This window comes from Muntiacus reevesi, chromosome 2, assembly GCF_963930625.1.
Source record: "Muntiacus reevesi chromosome 2, mMunRee1.1, whole genome shotgun sequence".
Classification (NCBI taxonomy): Eukaryota; Metazoa; Chordata; class Mammalia; order Artiodactyla; family Cervidae; genus Muntiacus; species Muntiacus reevesi.
The window spans coordinates 21,187,498-21,202,971 of NC_089250.1; the positions used below are offsets into that span (position 1 = coordinate 21,187,498).

General features: G+C 36.8%; 1 protein-coding gene across 3 annotated transcripts in view; it reads left to right on the top strand.

Annotated features, from left to right (window-relative positions):
- Nucleotides 1–15,474, top strand: part of PLXDC2 (plexin domain containing 2) — a 416,578-nt gene that overhangs the window by 227,065 nt on the left and 174,039 nt on the right. For all 3 annotated transcript variants that reach the window (XM_065921072.1, XM_065921071.1, XM_065921073.1), the window contains one exon: nt 1,805–1,874. In XM_065921072.1, the coding sequence (XP_065777144.1) occupies nt 1,805–1,874 (70 nt within the window). The remainder of the gene's footprint in view (nt 1–1,804; nt 1,875–15,474) is intronic.

The window sequence follows — 15,474 nt, forward strand, 5'->3', positions numbered from 1 at the left end:
AATTTTCCAATTTGCCCATGGCATGGAAAAAATTAGAGTGATGGAGAACAATATACTAGAGCAAGTGCCTTTATAAGACTGTGTCAAATGTCTTCTTTGAGATATATGATTTTGCCACTGAAGCTTTTATTTTAGGGTTATTAGTAACCACTCATTTCAGTCAGTGCTATAAAAATAGGTTTTGTTGTTCCCATTAGTCAACATAAAATAAAAAAATGAAGATAAACCCTTCTGAAGATGCAGCTTTCATTAGAAAGGAAAGGGAAAAAAGACTAATTGAAAGTCACTGTAAATTTTAAATGATTAATATCATGCCAAATAAGTCATTAGGAATCTCTGATGGATATAGAAAGCAGTCATTTGCACAATTGGAAAGAGCCAAATTCAATCTAGCTATACTTCTCTATTTTTTTAACTTGTATGTTGGGAGAGATATAATATTGAAATTGTTGAATTTTAACATAATAGCCTTTTATTATAGGTGGTTTGTACATTCTATTGGGCTCTAAATCAGCCAATTAATTTCCCTATGGATCTTTTTATTTCAGTTGATCATCTTTGTTATAGCTCACTGTTTTTTCCTTCCTAATAATAATAAATCTGATTCATATTATTTCAAACAAATGAAAAATCTAGGATTTCTTTTTCTTTGCTTTTTGTGTCTTGTTTTTTATCTTCCTATACATATGTATGTATAATATATAATAATAAGATATATTATAAATATATATATCTCCAAAGCTTCAGATCTTCTTTTAGAAAAAAAGAGGGGCAAAGTTTATGAACTTTATTCCTTGGTCTCTCCAGTTTTCCTCTCTACAAAGTAAAAGTTGCTTTCTAGTAACCAGCACTTTTTAATTCTTGGTATTCCATGCCTTTAAAAGTGTGCATAAAGCAGTTGCTCTCAAGCAACACTGGGGCTAGGGCTGCCAGTCTTCACCCAGTTGAAAATCCACACAGTGGTACCTCTGTCTCAAAAACAAAGGAATTAATGAATAACTCACCCAAGGGCAGGATAGAGTCAGGACTCAAACCCTAGTCCTTTTGATTTCATACTTTGATCTCTAATCAAACTTTTCTCAACACTTCAGTAATTTAAAGATCTGTCTAATGAAAACACAGATACTATATTATTGGGGAAGAAAAAAAAACACAAAAACATGTTATAAGTGGAACTGACCAATACAGTTCAAACCCATGTTCAAGGGTCATTTGTATACTGAATCAGTGGAGTTTATCACAATCTGAAAAAGAAAAATATCTGCAGGTGTAGATCTGTAGGTGCAAAGTATCTTGTTCCATGAAACTGCCTTTTGTTCTATACAGAAGATAAGTTGACTATATAATTGCCTAAAATAAAATATTTTTACTTTTTACTCAGTAAAACTAAACAGATAACATGCTCTACTATTTTGGAGAAGATTAATCAAACAAAAAATAACCCTAAATAAATTGTTGGTCATGATGGTTGACCTGCTTTGTAGTGGACAACTGAAAGGTAGTGGTGATGTTAAAGAGAATAACTTGATTCAGAGCTGAAACTTTCAGATTCCCTTTGGAAGTGAAGAACATATTAACAGATCATAACAGCCCAACTTTATTTTTGTCACATATTTTAAACATTTAATTATCAGAGGGTAAAATTTCTTTATTTCTGTCCAAGATTCAGATTCTAAAAGTCAGCTACAGTAATAGTGGTGCAAAGTAGAAGCATTTTTTTTTTTTTTTAGGTAGAAGGCTCTTCATTTTACATTTACTGTTATGCACATTATTGATTTTCTTTTCTGGTTGTTATTCCTTGCAGAGAGTGAATCTGTCCTTCGATTTTCCATTTTATGGCCATTTCCTACGTGAAATCACTGTGGCAACTGGGGGTAAGTGGTTTTCTACCCATTCACTCTAAATAATCTACAGTTTCACTGCAGTTATTATTTTTAATTTACTCCATATTTCAAAAAGGACATTTATTGGGAAAGCCATTGTCTTCTATCAAAAAGTCATGGGTATAAATAAAACCGAAGAAAAGTATAGCTATTGGGAAAACTTTTCTGCGGAAAAAAAAATGTACTTATAATAATTTTCAGCATAGATTCATCTCTGTTTTCTTTTCAAGCCTTCATTCATTTTTGGTAATATGGAAGACTACATGAAAGGGAACAGAATTATAAAGAAAAAGTGCTTAAGGAAGCTATAGAAGTATATTGTTTTCTTTTAACTTATGTAGTAGATTGAGATATATATATATATACATGCACACACATGCATTCTATTAGCTTTAGTTATTTGACTGTTTCCTCCCCCTTTAATGCCACCTAAGTTGACTGACAACTCATTTGAGAATTTTAAAAATGAACACTGAAATTTGGTTTGAATTCTCTTCATTTTCTTTTTCTCCACAGACTTTGGAGGTTAGTTTAGAGATTAGCAATAGCCTAGAAATGCAATTATCAGTTTTTATAGCATATCCCAGGAGTCAGAAAAATTTATTCCTTGAGTGCTACTAGCAGAAATAAGCAAAATGCCAGAGAATATCACTGCTTGCCTATTAAGGAGCAGTAGAGAAAGTAGGGGAAAGAGAAAAACATAAAAATGGAAGAGTAAGTAAAGAAGCAAATTATTAATAAATGAAATACACAGATAGGATGAAAGGTCTGTGGGTGGCTCATACTAAAGCACCAGAGAGAGTCCCTTTCCTTCACTGGGTCTTGGCCTTCTGGATGATATGGAAACCAGGTTGGTCACTCATCATATTTCAGTAAATGACTTAGAAGTTATGTAGGATTCGGAGGAAGATTTGTGATCAGGAATACCAATAATCAAGTAAAAGTTTTAAGCACCATCTCTAAGCACTGGCAAACAAAGCTACCTCTGCCTTAGGATCATGTAACCTAGTGGACAAGGTGAAGCAGAATGTGGGAGTTCCTTAGAAAATACAAATGATGAAATACAGGTTTCCAGAGATGAAAAGCTCAAACGTGAGAATCCTTTAAGACTTAATAGAAAAAGTATTATTTAAGGTATTTCTTGAAGGAAGTTAGAATTTCTGTGATTGTGTAGGGAAAGAAGAGTATGTCATGGGGAAGAATATCTTGAATGAATACTATACAGAAGAGAAAATTGGTGGAGTATTTTGAGACAATAAATAACCGAATTTGAATGAAGCTGGGTTGTGTAGGTTTGAAAAACAAATGTTAAGATATGAAAAGCAGGTTGGGACAATTTTGTATACTGCCTCAAAAGTCAGTTAGAGTCACCAGTCCTTGATTAGATAAGTGATAAACTTAAGAAGCAGAACCAAGATTATATGTGGACTCTAAAAAGAAATGAGACAAATGAACTTACTGACAAAACAGAAAGAGACTCACAGACTTAGAAAACAAACTCATGATAGCTGGGGGGAAGGGAATCTGTTCAGTGTTATGTGTCAGCTTGGATGGGAGGGGTGTCTGGGAGAGAATGGATACATGTATATGTATGGCTGAGTCCCTTCACTGTTCGCCTGAAACAACATTAATGACATTGTTAATTGGCTATAATCCAATATAAAATGTTTTTGGTGTTAAAAAAAAGTAAAATCACAGAGCAGAATCAAGATATTTTGTAATGCCTTAAAGTATAAAAAGACTGAAGTTAGTGCATATAGTTGAAAGTGTGACAAATATTGAGGACCTTGGTAATTCTGTGGCTTCAAACCATGGGAGAGAAATGATACTATTAGCAAAATTTACAAACTCTAAGCAGAAGAACTGGTTTTAAGGCTTCAGTCTGGAAACTATTACATTTTGTGTAAAAAAGGGCTTATATATAAGTAAAATTTATACACAGATTCTGTCTTAATCAGTTCACTGTGTATTTCTGTGCTAGTATATTGCCGGGCATTTAATGGACATTTTAATTAATATGTTGAAGGATTGAATGAAAAGGAGAAAGGCAAGTTAAAAGACTGCTCCTATAAGCCATGAATTACTTCATGTCCACTCACATCTTTAAAGTATGATATATACATGGTTATCTCATAATATGAACATTAAACATGTTTTCTGAGACTTAGGTTAACTGTGTTCTACTGAATTTTTTAAAGTGAATCATTAATTATGTTTGTTCAAAATCTGTACACACAGTGGTGAAAATATGGGCAGCTTTGCATTTTTAGTTTCTCAAGTCATTTTATCTTTAAAAGTCATGCCAGCAATTTAGCCAATATGAAGTAAAATTTCCCTTACCTGAGTTGGTGGGAGAAAACCCAAACAGATGGCTATATCATGTTTACTGCTTCAAAATATCTTTTTTCTTTGCAAAGATCCTCAAAATAAGTGAAAAATCTGATTTCTTGAATGATTTCTATCTTCTTTGAAGAAAACAATAATGTAAAAAAACCTTTTTCTATTTTTTGTTTAAAAAATGCTAGTATGGCACTTGCATATATAAATCCATACCCTGTTTAGAGAGAGACAAGTAAGATAATTTAGACACTGACCTAGGCTTCTCCAAACTGGGATCAGAATCTCTTGTAAAAGTTTTCAACTAAATAGCTTGTCTACACCTCCATTGTTTATTTTTTCAGTCAATTTTGGTTGAGTCCCTCCTATGTGAGAGACACAGTACATAACATTAATACTTCAGTTTGTACAGAGAAGAATAAACTGTTGATCCTCCAGGAACTTAGAATCTAAGAAGAGGATGGATTATGTGACTACGCAATAAGACAAGGTTGACTGTGAGTGTTGGAGGATCAGAAAGGTGCTCCAAGAGAGGGTCATTGTTATTGAGCAAATCAGAAACAGGTCTGTAAAAAAGCTAACATTTGACATTGGCCTTAAAGGAAGGTGGAATTTTAGTATGCAGAGAAGCAGGTTGAAAAGAGGTGAAGAAGGAAGGAATATTCCAGACAAATGGATGCCGAGCTAAGTGAGTTTGCTGAGTCCATATTGAGCGTATTTGGAAGCCTTTCAAGTAAATCTGTTGTCTTGAGTGGAGACTCAAAGTAAGAGTTCAGTGAATGGGAACTGGGAAGAGTGATGTAAAATACTTTTAACTTTAGACATTTGGGTGATATCCAGTAAGCACTGGGTTTCTTTGAGTAAATAACAGATCTGGCCTGATCTGGTAGTGGAGGATGGGATAAGGTGAGGGGTTTAAAGGCAAAGAAAGAAGCAGGTTTTTCAATACTTCTAGTGCCTGAAGCCAGTGAAGGGCACATCATTTGAGTTATCTAATCTTGTGTTTGCAAAGGTTTTCAGGCAACAGGATTCACTAGGACACAGGTGAGTAAAGCCAGGAACAGCTTGGAAAAGAACTTCTGAATCATAGAGTTTCAATCGGTCTCTTCTGAGTAAATAGGTGGTATAAGCAGATAGACCTACCTGATAAAGGCTCATCATTTTACAAAACTAGAAAAAGTTATTAACTATGAAAAACTTACAAGAAATATAGAAACCACACGTCAGGTTAAATAAAGTAGACTGAAAGCCATTGCAAATAGACCAGGGACTGAAATTTTTAAGGAGGAATATGTTGGTTTCTATGAAACAAAATGAAAGAAGATATTCTACTGACTGCAGTTCTCCCTGAATGTGTCCACAAATTACTGTGACATGTCTTTATATATGGACGTCCTGGTAGCTTATTGGTAAAGAATCTGCCTGCTAAACCAAAGTCAAAAACAAAAAAAAACAAACAAATAAAAAAAAGAATCTGCCTGCCCAGACAAGGGACATTGATTCAATCCCTGGTCCAGGAAGATCCCCTGGAGAAGAAAATGGCAACCGACCCTAGGATTCTTGCCTTGAGAATTCCGTGGACAGAATAGCCTGGCGTGCTACAGTCCGTGGGATCGCAAAGAGTCAGATACGAGTGAGCAGCTAAATAGCAACAGGATGAATACTTTAATAGGTTCTTTTTAAATTTTAGGCTGCTAAGGTGACCTTTTAAAAGCTTCAAAAAGCAGGTTTACATTTGAGGATATAATTTTTTAATTCTTGCAACCATCACTAGTAATGATATCTTTTTCTTGAGTTCATTATGGGCACTACATTTAACTAGATGAGAGGAAAGTGAGAGGTGGGAAGAATGGTGATTGATGCCTTATATATTGGGGAAGAGAAAAGTTAACATTATCCAGGCAAGTCTGACCCCAAATTTTAATTATGTGGATATAGGCTGATTCAAAATGAGTGTGTAGAATTGCAAGCAAGCCACACATGAGATTAGGAATCAAAGATGACATGATTTAAAGGCAACCTTGGTTATATGAAGGTTTACCCTCCTTTCCTTTCTTTGTGAATTTCTATTTGGAGATATAAGAAGATAACTGTTCAGGTTTTTTTTTCAGGGTATGAAAACAGTTTTATTGCAAAACCTGTTTTGCACACATCTCTTTTTCTGGTTTAGTTTTCTCATTTAATTGACATATAGCATTGTATAAGATGTTAATTTTAGTTCTGTTTTCATTTGTTTACCAGATGCTAACTAATAAAATGTAAAATGTCCACTAAGTAATCTGTATTTAATATCTGGAAAATTAATACATAGCATTAAAAAAAGTCAAACAAGGAAAAGTAAAATGTATACAGTCAGCCCTCCATATTGTAGGTTTTGAATCCTGGGATTCAACACACTATGGATCAAAAATATTTGAAAAAAATTTTTTTGGAAAGTTCCATGAAGCAAAACTTGAATTTTCTATGAGCTGGCAACTATTTACATAGCATTTGCATTGTATTAACAATTATTTACATTGTATGAGATATTATACAACCTAGCATTAAATTAAAGTTTGTGGGAGGATATGTGTTGGTTGTACACAAATTGAGCTTCAGGGGATTTTGGTATGGGAGTGGGGCTGTGTCTGGGAGACAGAGTAACAACTGTATCTCCTTTCTTCCCATGCCTCCTAATCCAATAGTACTCCTCCCAAGGTGAAAATAAATTAATCTGAGTCTTTTTTTTAACTGTTGTTGTTTATTGTTTAGTCACTAAGTCATGTCTGACTCTTTTGTGACCCCATGGACTCTAGCCTACCAGACTTCTCTGTCCATTGGATTTCCAAAGCAAGAATACTGCAGTGGGTTGCCATTTCCTTCTCCAGGGGATCTTCCTGACCCAGGGATCGAACGTGTGTCTCCCTCATTGGCAGGCAGGTTCTTTACCACTGAGCCACCAGGGAAGCCCCACTCTTTGAGCTATGGTATGAAATTCAGATCTAAACTAATTTCCTATATCTTGTTAATAGTCATTTGTTTTGTTCCCCTTTGTCACTAATAAGAGAGGTTAAAAACAAAAAGTGCATATTATTTTGACTGGGTTTTCAGGAAGTATATTACCAAGTCTACCAGCTTCTTTTTTATTCTTTCTTTCAAATAGAAATATTTTAATTGTAGTCCCAAATAATATTTCATGCTTTTTAGAGGTACTTGATTAATAACAGTTATAAAAGGCTTTTTAACAGCAGACGAGAGTTAGTTATTACTCAGGATGATTGATTTAAAATACCAACCCTGTAATCTTCCAAGTATATAATATAACAGAACTTTATTGCATCCATTAGCTTTCTGAATCTAGTGAAAAAGTAAATGACATTATTTTGTGTTATTATTATCATTATGTTATTATGTGTATCTAGAGATCTGATAGATGTAGGGAGATATTGAAGGGATAGACGTTGAACAAAAGAAAATCCATTCCAATTTGGTTCACAAATTTAACAAACTCAAGTCTCAAAGATTCCTGGATGGAAAGATAAGTTGTTTGATGTCTGCTTTGCTGTGTCTGAGTGATTCTCTGGATATACGTCCTGAAAGTTCAGCTCAATTGTCCTTCTTGATAATTTTCTCCCCCAGACTGTCTCGTGTCCCTCAGTAGATTCAGCAGATTTCACCAACATTACTGAATTTCTTTTCCCCGTGGCTTTATGAATCACATCTTCACAAGCCTGTTTGTTCCTCCTGTGTATCAGTGTGCTGTATTTCATCAGCATTGGTTCCTTGGGATTGGGGTGAGGTGTCGCTGGAGCTCAGAGTGACAAGAGATGCAGAAAGGGACCACCCAGGAGATAGACCTGAGTCAATATGAAAATTACCAGAGGCAGAAATGTGGGTAGACAGAAGTACAGTTTAAAAAAAGGCAGGATCATTGATCCGTGGTGGATAAGTGATGACTGGTGACAGGAATGGGGAAATGTTGATTAATCAAAGTGAGAGTAAGAAGTAAGGGTAAGAAGTAAGGGTAAGAAGCAAATTCTCCAGGCTTAGCCCCTTCCATCACCGTAGCAGCCACAGAGAAGTCCATAGATCAGTGGACGTTCACTGTTCACTTAGGAATGTTTGCACATGGAAAGCACCATTTAGTCTCTTGTGGATCCAGGCTTTGTTTGAAATATTGGCAAGTATTTGCTTTCCTCCCTAGTTCAGATAACAGTATTATCTAGATGCTCAGATACATCACCCAATTGAAAACAAAAGGAGTTTAGGTGACTAATTAATAAAGTAACAAAGTACAGCAATTGCTCTAACCTTGTCCAGTCCTAGAAAGAGGAGAAAAATACTAAGTGAGGCAGGATTGACTTTAGACTCTGGGCTTCCCAGGTGGCATGATGGTAAAGAGCCCGCCTGCCAGTGCAGGAGACACAAGAGACGCTGGTTTGATTCCTGGATTGGGAAGATCCCCTGGAGAAGGAAATAGCAACCCATTCCAGTATTCTTGCCTGGAGAATTCCATGGGCAGAAGAGGAGCCTGGCGGGCTACAGTCCATGGGATCACAAAGAGCTGGGCTTGACTGAGCACACACACACACACACACGCACTGTACATTTCAGGAATAAGTTCAAGAGAGTTCTGTTTCTACTCAAGTCAGCAATTGAAATTCGTTTTCCTGAAGAAGCAGTCTGATACCTAGGTTAAGAGAAATACTCTTGTACTGGAATGTTCAGTTCAGTTCAGTTCAGTCGCTCAGTCGTGTCCGACTCTTTGCGACCCCATGAATCGCAGCACACCAGGCCTCCCTGTCGTCACCAACTCCCAGAGCATACTCAAACTCATGCTATCGAGTCAGTGATGCCATCCAGCCATCTCATCCTCTGTCGTCCCCTTCTCCTCCTGCCCCCAATCCCTCCCAGCATCAGGGTCTTTCCCAATGAGTCAACTCTTTACGTGAAGTGGCCTAAGTATTGGAGTTTCAGCTTCAGCATCAGTCCTTCCAAAGAACACCCAGGACTTATCTCCTTTAGGATGGACTAGTTGGATCTCCTTGCAGTTCAAGGGACTCTCAGTACTGGAATGTGGGTCTTCATAAATAACACCAGTCATAGCTGTTGTGACCTTCAGTGAATTACTTAATCTCTCCTGCCTCAGTTTCCCAATCTGTACAATAGCATAATGAAAGTTCCTAGTTCATAAGGACTTCGGTCAGGAGTTAATGACATAACATGTATTATTGATACTTATTTCACAGAAAATACTCCAAAAATAGCATGTATTGTTACTACTGTCCTTTTTTTATATGTATTTCTTTCTCTTCTGTTCTTTTTCAAAATATGTTTGCTGTAAAGCTGTGTTTACCTATTAGCTCGTCTATTGTTTTCTTTGATAACATGATCCATAGCTCAGCACGTGCTTAGGGACTTAACTTTTTTAACTTTTCATTATCTCCTTTTAAAGTCTGGCTCATCCATTCCTAACTGGGAAATATAGGCCTGTGTAGATGACTTGGATGTCCTCTTTGTTAGCTTGGATATGTCTGTCATCTCTAAGTACACTGCAGAAGCTCCTCTAAAGGCCTCCCAGTGCTGCAACTCTGAAAGTCTTACAGAATTTCACACATGGCAGAAGAATCTTGAAATGTTGGTCTAATTGTGATATGATGGGTTGTAACTGGATAACAGGCATTATTATCAACAGCAAGCCACCCATATCTTGATGCTTCTTATTCTACCCTTTGTAGAACATGAACTTCAAGGACAAGTCATCAAAGCATAAAGTTAGTTATGGGTCAAATGATGGGGGGTGGGGAAGACACTTGCCTGATGTCATCTCATCCAGGTTGCCTTTCATAGACATGAGATTTGATTAATTGCTAATAATCCAACTCTAAAATATACTGAAGGTCCAACCCCAAATTCAAAGTTAAACATTCATTTGGTTAAATTTATGTGTGATGTTTTGCCTTTGAATTAGGAGACAAATTTCTTTATTCGTGCTCAGTCACTTCGGTCATGTCCAACTCTGCAACCCTGTGGACTGTACCCTGCCAGGCTCCTCTGTCTGTAGGGATTCTCCAGGCAAGAATACTGGAGTGAGTTACTGAACCCTCCTCCAAGGGATCTTTGTGACCCAGGCATCAAACCTGCATCTCCTGCACCTGCTTCATTGCAGGCAGCTTCTTTACCACTGAGCCACTTGGGAAGCATAAGGTTATTTCAATGCTAACCTTTATTGTCAGGATTTTCCCCTGTTTACATCACAGGAAACCAGTAGGTATAATGTGGAAACAACTCAAAATTGTGTTCTGACTTCAACTGGTACAGCTCTGGAGCTGGGACATATTATTAAACAATACATATTTTGTTGGTTATTTCTAATGGAATTATGGTAGATTTAGATTACTTTGTTGATCTGCCTAGCCAGAGGGCTACAGTGAGATTTTCATTTAATCTGCTTATGGTTCAAATGAGAGGTTTCTGCTGAAGGCAAAGAAAATGGAGGGGAAAAGCCTTTTTAATTGTTTTATTATCAATTTCCACAGCTCCTTTAAAAAAACAAGCATCTTTTAGTTAATAGCCTGTGGAGACAATCAATAGCACATTTAGATTACTCAAGGAACATGGAAAAAGTAAAAGAATTTGGAACAATTAGATTTTGCCAAAAAAAAAAAAAAACACAAAATTCTATATAAATTCTATATAAAATTCTATATAAAAGACAAAAGTCTTTTAATGTTTTAAAAATTGTTGTCAATTTACATAGCAAAACATTTACCATACTATTTATGAAGTATAGTCATTGAGCTCTGCTCCGAATAAGTTTTTCCTCCTGATTATTCTTTTTTTAAGTGGTAATCTCCAAAGATAACTTATCAATTTCCTCCAAATGCCTTCAAAACACAGCTGTTTCCCAAAACTTTATTCCAGTACATTCTTGTAAGCAAAGTTTACTGTTCTTAGTAGGTGGCAGAGAGAAAAACCTATTCCATTGGAGAAACATTAGTGAAGGTCACAGTCCAAAGACACAGGCCCACTAAAGGCTGAGAAACTTCTAAAACTGAAATACAAAGAGAAAGAATAGAAGCAAAAATAGAACACCCAAGAACTATGGGACAATAATAAAAGATGTAGTTCAGTTCAGTTGCTCAGTCTTGTCTGACTTTTTGTGACCCCATGGACTGCAGCACGCCAGATTTCTCTGTCCTTCACCAACTCCCGAAGTCCACCCAAACTCATGTCCATTGAGTCAGTGATGCCATCCAACCATCTCATCCTCTATCATCCCCTTCTCCTCTTGCCTTCAATCTTTCCCAGCATCAGGGTCTTTTCCAATGAGTCTGTTCTTCACATCAGGTGGCCAAAGTATTGGAGCTTCAGCTTCAGCATCAATCCTTCTAGTGAATATTCAGGACTGATTTCCTTTAGGATTGACTGGTTTGATCTTCGTCCTGCCCAAGGGACTCTCAAGATTCTTCTCCAATACCGCAGTTCAAAAGCATCAATTCTTTGGCGCTCAGCTTTCTTTATAGTCCAAATCTCATATCCATACCTGACTACTGGAAAAACCATAGCTTTGACTAGACAGACCTTTGTCAGTAATAAAAGATGTAATGTATACATAATTGGAATGTTAGCAGAGAGAAAAGAAGAGCAGAGCAGAAGGAATATTTGAAATAATAATAATAGCCAAGAACTTTCCAAAATTAATGGCAGACACCAAACCAGAAATCTCAGAGAACACTAACCAGGAAAAAAAGAATGACAGCAGAAAGCACAGCTGGACATATCAGTTTCAAACTACACACACACACAAAAGAAGGCAAAGAGAAATTCTTGAAAGAAGTCAGAGAAAATCATACCTTCCTACAAAATGCTCAACCAGTGCTCCTTAAAACGTCAGCCATCAAAAACGAGAGAAGTCTGAGAGACTGTCACAGTCAAGAGGAGCCTAGGGAGGCTGGATGCATGAGACAAGTGCTCGGGGCTGGTGCACTGGGAAGACCCAGAGGGAGCGGTAGAGAGGGAGGTGGGAGGGGGGATCGGGATGGGGAACACATGTAAATCCATGGCTAATTCAAGTCAATGTATGACAAAAACCACTACAATATTGTGAAGTAATTAGCCTCCAACTAATAAAAATAAATGAGAAAAAAAAAAAAGAGGAGCCTGGGGAGACATGATAACTAAATAGGCTGTGAGGTCCTGCCTGGGATGCTGGAATATAAAAAGGACAGTATGAAAAAATTAGGGAAAGCTGAATAAGTTTACTTAATAATTCAGATAATAATTATGTATCATTATCATTTCATTAATTTTGACCACAATATGGTCATACTAATGACATACTAATGTAAAGTGTTAGTATGAGAAAACAAGTGTGGAGTATATGGAAAGATTTTGCACTATCTTTGCAGCTTTTCACTAAATTTAAACCTAGTAATAATAAAAAAAAAAACTTGTTTCTTTTAAAAAAAATAGGAAATACAAGTGGCTATTAAATGTATGGAAAATGTGTAATCATACTCCTAATAAAAGAGATACAAATTAAAACAATGAAATATTTTTTCTACTTGTGATTTGTAAAGATGTTTAAAAAATAAGTTTTATAATACAATAAATTTTTAGGATATAGAGAAAGATGTAGTCTCAATTATAATCTGTTAAAATATAAAATGTATAATTGTCATTCCTACTTCTAGAAATATATCCTGTATGTGCACTCACACAAGTGTCAACTAATGTTTAAGGCTAAAGATTGAAAACAACCTGTTAATAAGGCTGTTCAAGTTGTGAACAGATGAAATAAATTATTATGCACTCACAGAATGAAATGCCATGTAGCCTTTAAACAAAATAAATAGCTCCATATATCTAGTGAAAAAATCAAGATGCAGAACAATGTTACACACATATATGTGTGCATGTATATGAGTGCAGACAGGTACATTTAAACATGCATAAACTATCTCTGAAATAATTTGAAAGAGATATGATTTTAAGTTCACAAAGAAATCGCTGGAAAGATATACAACAAACTATTAACAGTGGTTACTCTTAAAGAGAAGAATTGGTAGATTGCTGGAGATGGGAAGAAAGGAGACAAAGTCATCTATACATCAAATGACTGCTTTGTTCATGTATTATCCCTTCAAATGCTGTTAGGATTTAACATTCTTATAGGTGAGAACTCATAGGGAATAAATCCCTGAAGTACATATATTTGTTTTCCTTTTGTATAATCTTTATAGTAGATAGTTATTTGAAAACAATGGAATTTTCAGAGTGTAAGGTATCAAGATTTTTGGAACTAGTTTTTTTCAAAATTTTCTTATGTTTTAGAGTTTCTGGTAGTAAATGAAGTTGCCATTTTATTGTGTTTATTTAAATTGTTTATTGAAGTGTTTATTGGTGTATCTAAATTTCTTGAGGATAAACCCAGATTAACATTAACTTGGTAAATGTGACATTGAAAGAAGGACAGAAAAAAGATTTGGGTGATTCATGGTTTAAACACGTTGGTCATATTAGAAGGGAAGATATCACCATCTAATTAATCAACACATATTTGATATTATTAGAAACAATTTATTTGATGATATATTATCAGTAATTAGAAACTGAAAACAATTAGCTGAGTATTTTCTAAGGAGAAATAGGAAAATGTAAGGAGTGTATCTATTATCATAAGTCTGCAGACTGCAAATATCAGCGCTTCAAGGGTGGACCCGTGAGGAAGGGGAATTAAATCAGGAATGAATGAGGCCATACCAGTGGAGATCCTCTGGCTGTGGTGCTAGACATTGTTTAATGAGGATATTGTTATGAACTGAATATCTCTATCCCTCCCTAAGTTTGTATGTTGAAGCCCTAAACTCCTATGTAGAGATGAGGCCTCTAAGAATGTGACTGAGGTTAATGAGGTCATAAGGAAGGGGCCCTGATTCAGTAGGATTGGTGTCCTTAAGAGGGGAGACTACAGCAAACTCACGCTCACCCTGTGTGCACTCAGGGGAAAGGCCATGTGAGGACTTAATGACATAGTGACCACATCTGCAAGTCAAGAAGAGTCCTCAACAGAAGTCAAACCTTGCCTGAACTTTGATCTTGGACTTTCCAGCCTCCAGAACTGTGAGAAAATACATTTCTATTGTTTAAAGCACCCCATTGATGGTGTTAGGTTATGGCAGCTTCAGCCAACTAATACAGATGTCCAAAGGGCTTAATGACTTTGGACTTTCAACAAGGTGGGAGACAGACTCCAGAAGTTCAGATTTTCTGGACCAAAGTGATACTTAAGTTCTTGGCAATGCCCTGATTCTGAGTAACCTGTCCCTTGGCCAAGCTGTAAGGAGCAGAGCCAGCCTCAGAGAAGCAGAAGCCAAGCTGGGCCAGGGTGGCAGTGAGAAGGGCAGGAGGCAAAGCAGATTATCATTAGGAATAACCGAGACACCCTGCGGAAGGTGGTAGGTGACCACTCCTCAGAGAAGGTGCAGGGTCCAGGGACTAGTGCCAGCCAGAGGGAAGATTTCCAAACCACAGGATTCTCCAGAAGAACAGTTATGCAGGACAGCAGACAGCTGTGGGCTGCCGCCCGTGGATTTACTATTGGATAGAAGAGAAGAGTGCCCTGATGGGACAGCCCACAAATACTTCGGTTGATTATCTGTTCAAGAATGTGTAGAATGAAGGATTTCAGGACCAGCCACTGAAAGTGTGTGTGAAGGTGGTGGTGCAGGTAAGGGATTGCATTAGCTCTCTGTTTGTAAGAATATCTCTACTGAGAAATCTGTGTCTTATTAATATTATCCAGGAGGCTTCTTTATTTCAGTGTCTTCCTTGGGTGTTACATAACCTTTTTGTTTGTTCAATATACAATGCTGTTGTTTAGTGGATAAGTTGTATCCGACTCTGCGACCTCGCCGGACTGCAGCATTCCAGGCTCCCCTGTCCTCCACTGTCTCCCAGTTTTCTCAGATTCATGTCCATTGAGTCGGTGACTCTATCTAACCCTCTCATCCTCTGCCACCCCCTTCTCCTTTTGCCTTCAATCTTGCCCAGCATCAGAGTGTTTTCCAATGAGTTGGCTCTTCAACCTATATAGAATATATAAATTACTTGCCTTTTCAATACGTATGTAAATGGTATACCACTCAGGTCAAGGACACAAGCATGCATTTCTTTTTCCCCTAGAGACTATGGGTTGTTTGGGCAGTGGTTGATCCTGTGGCATTTGTCCTGCAGTTTGGCACTATTTTAGTACTAGGCTGGCACCTACTGG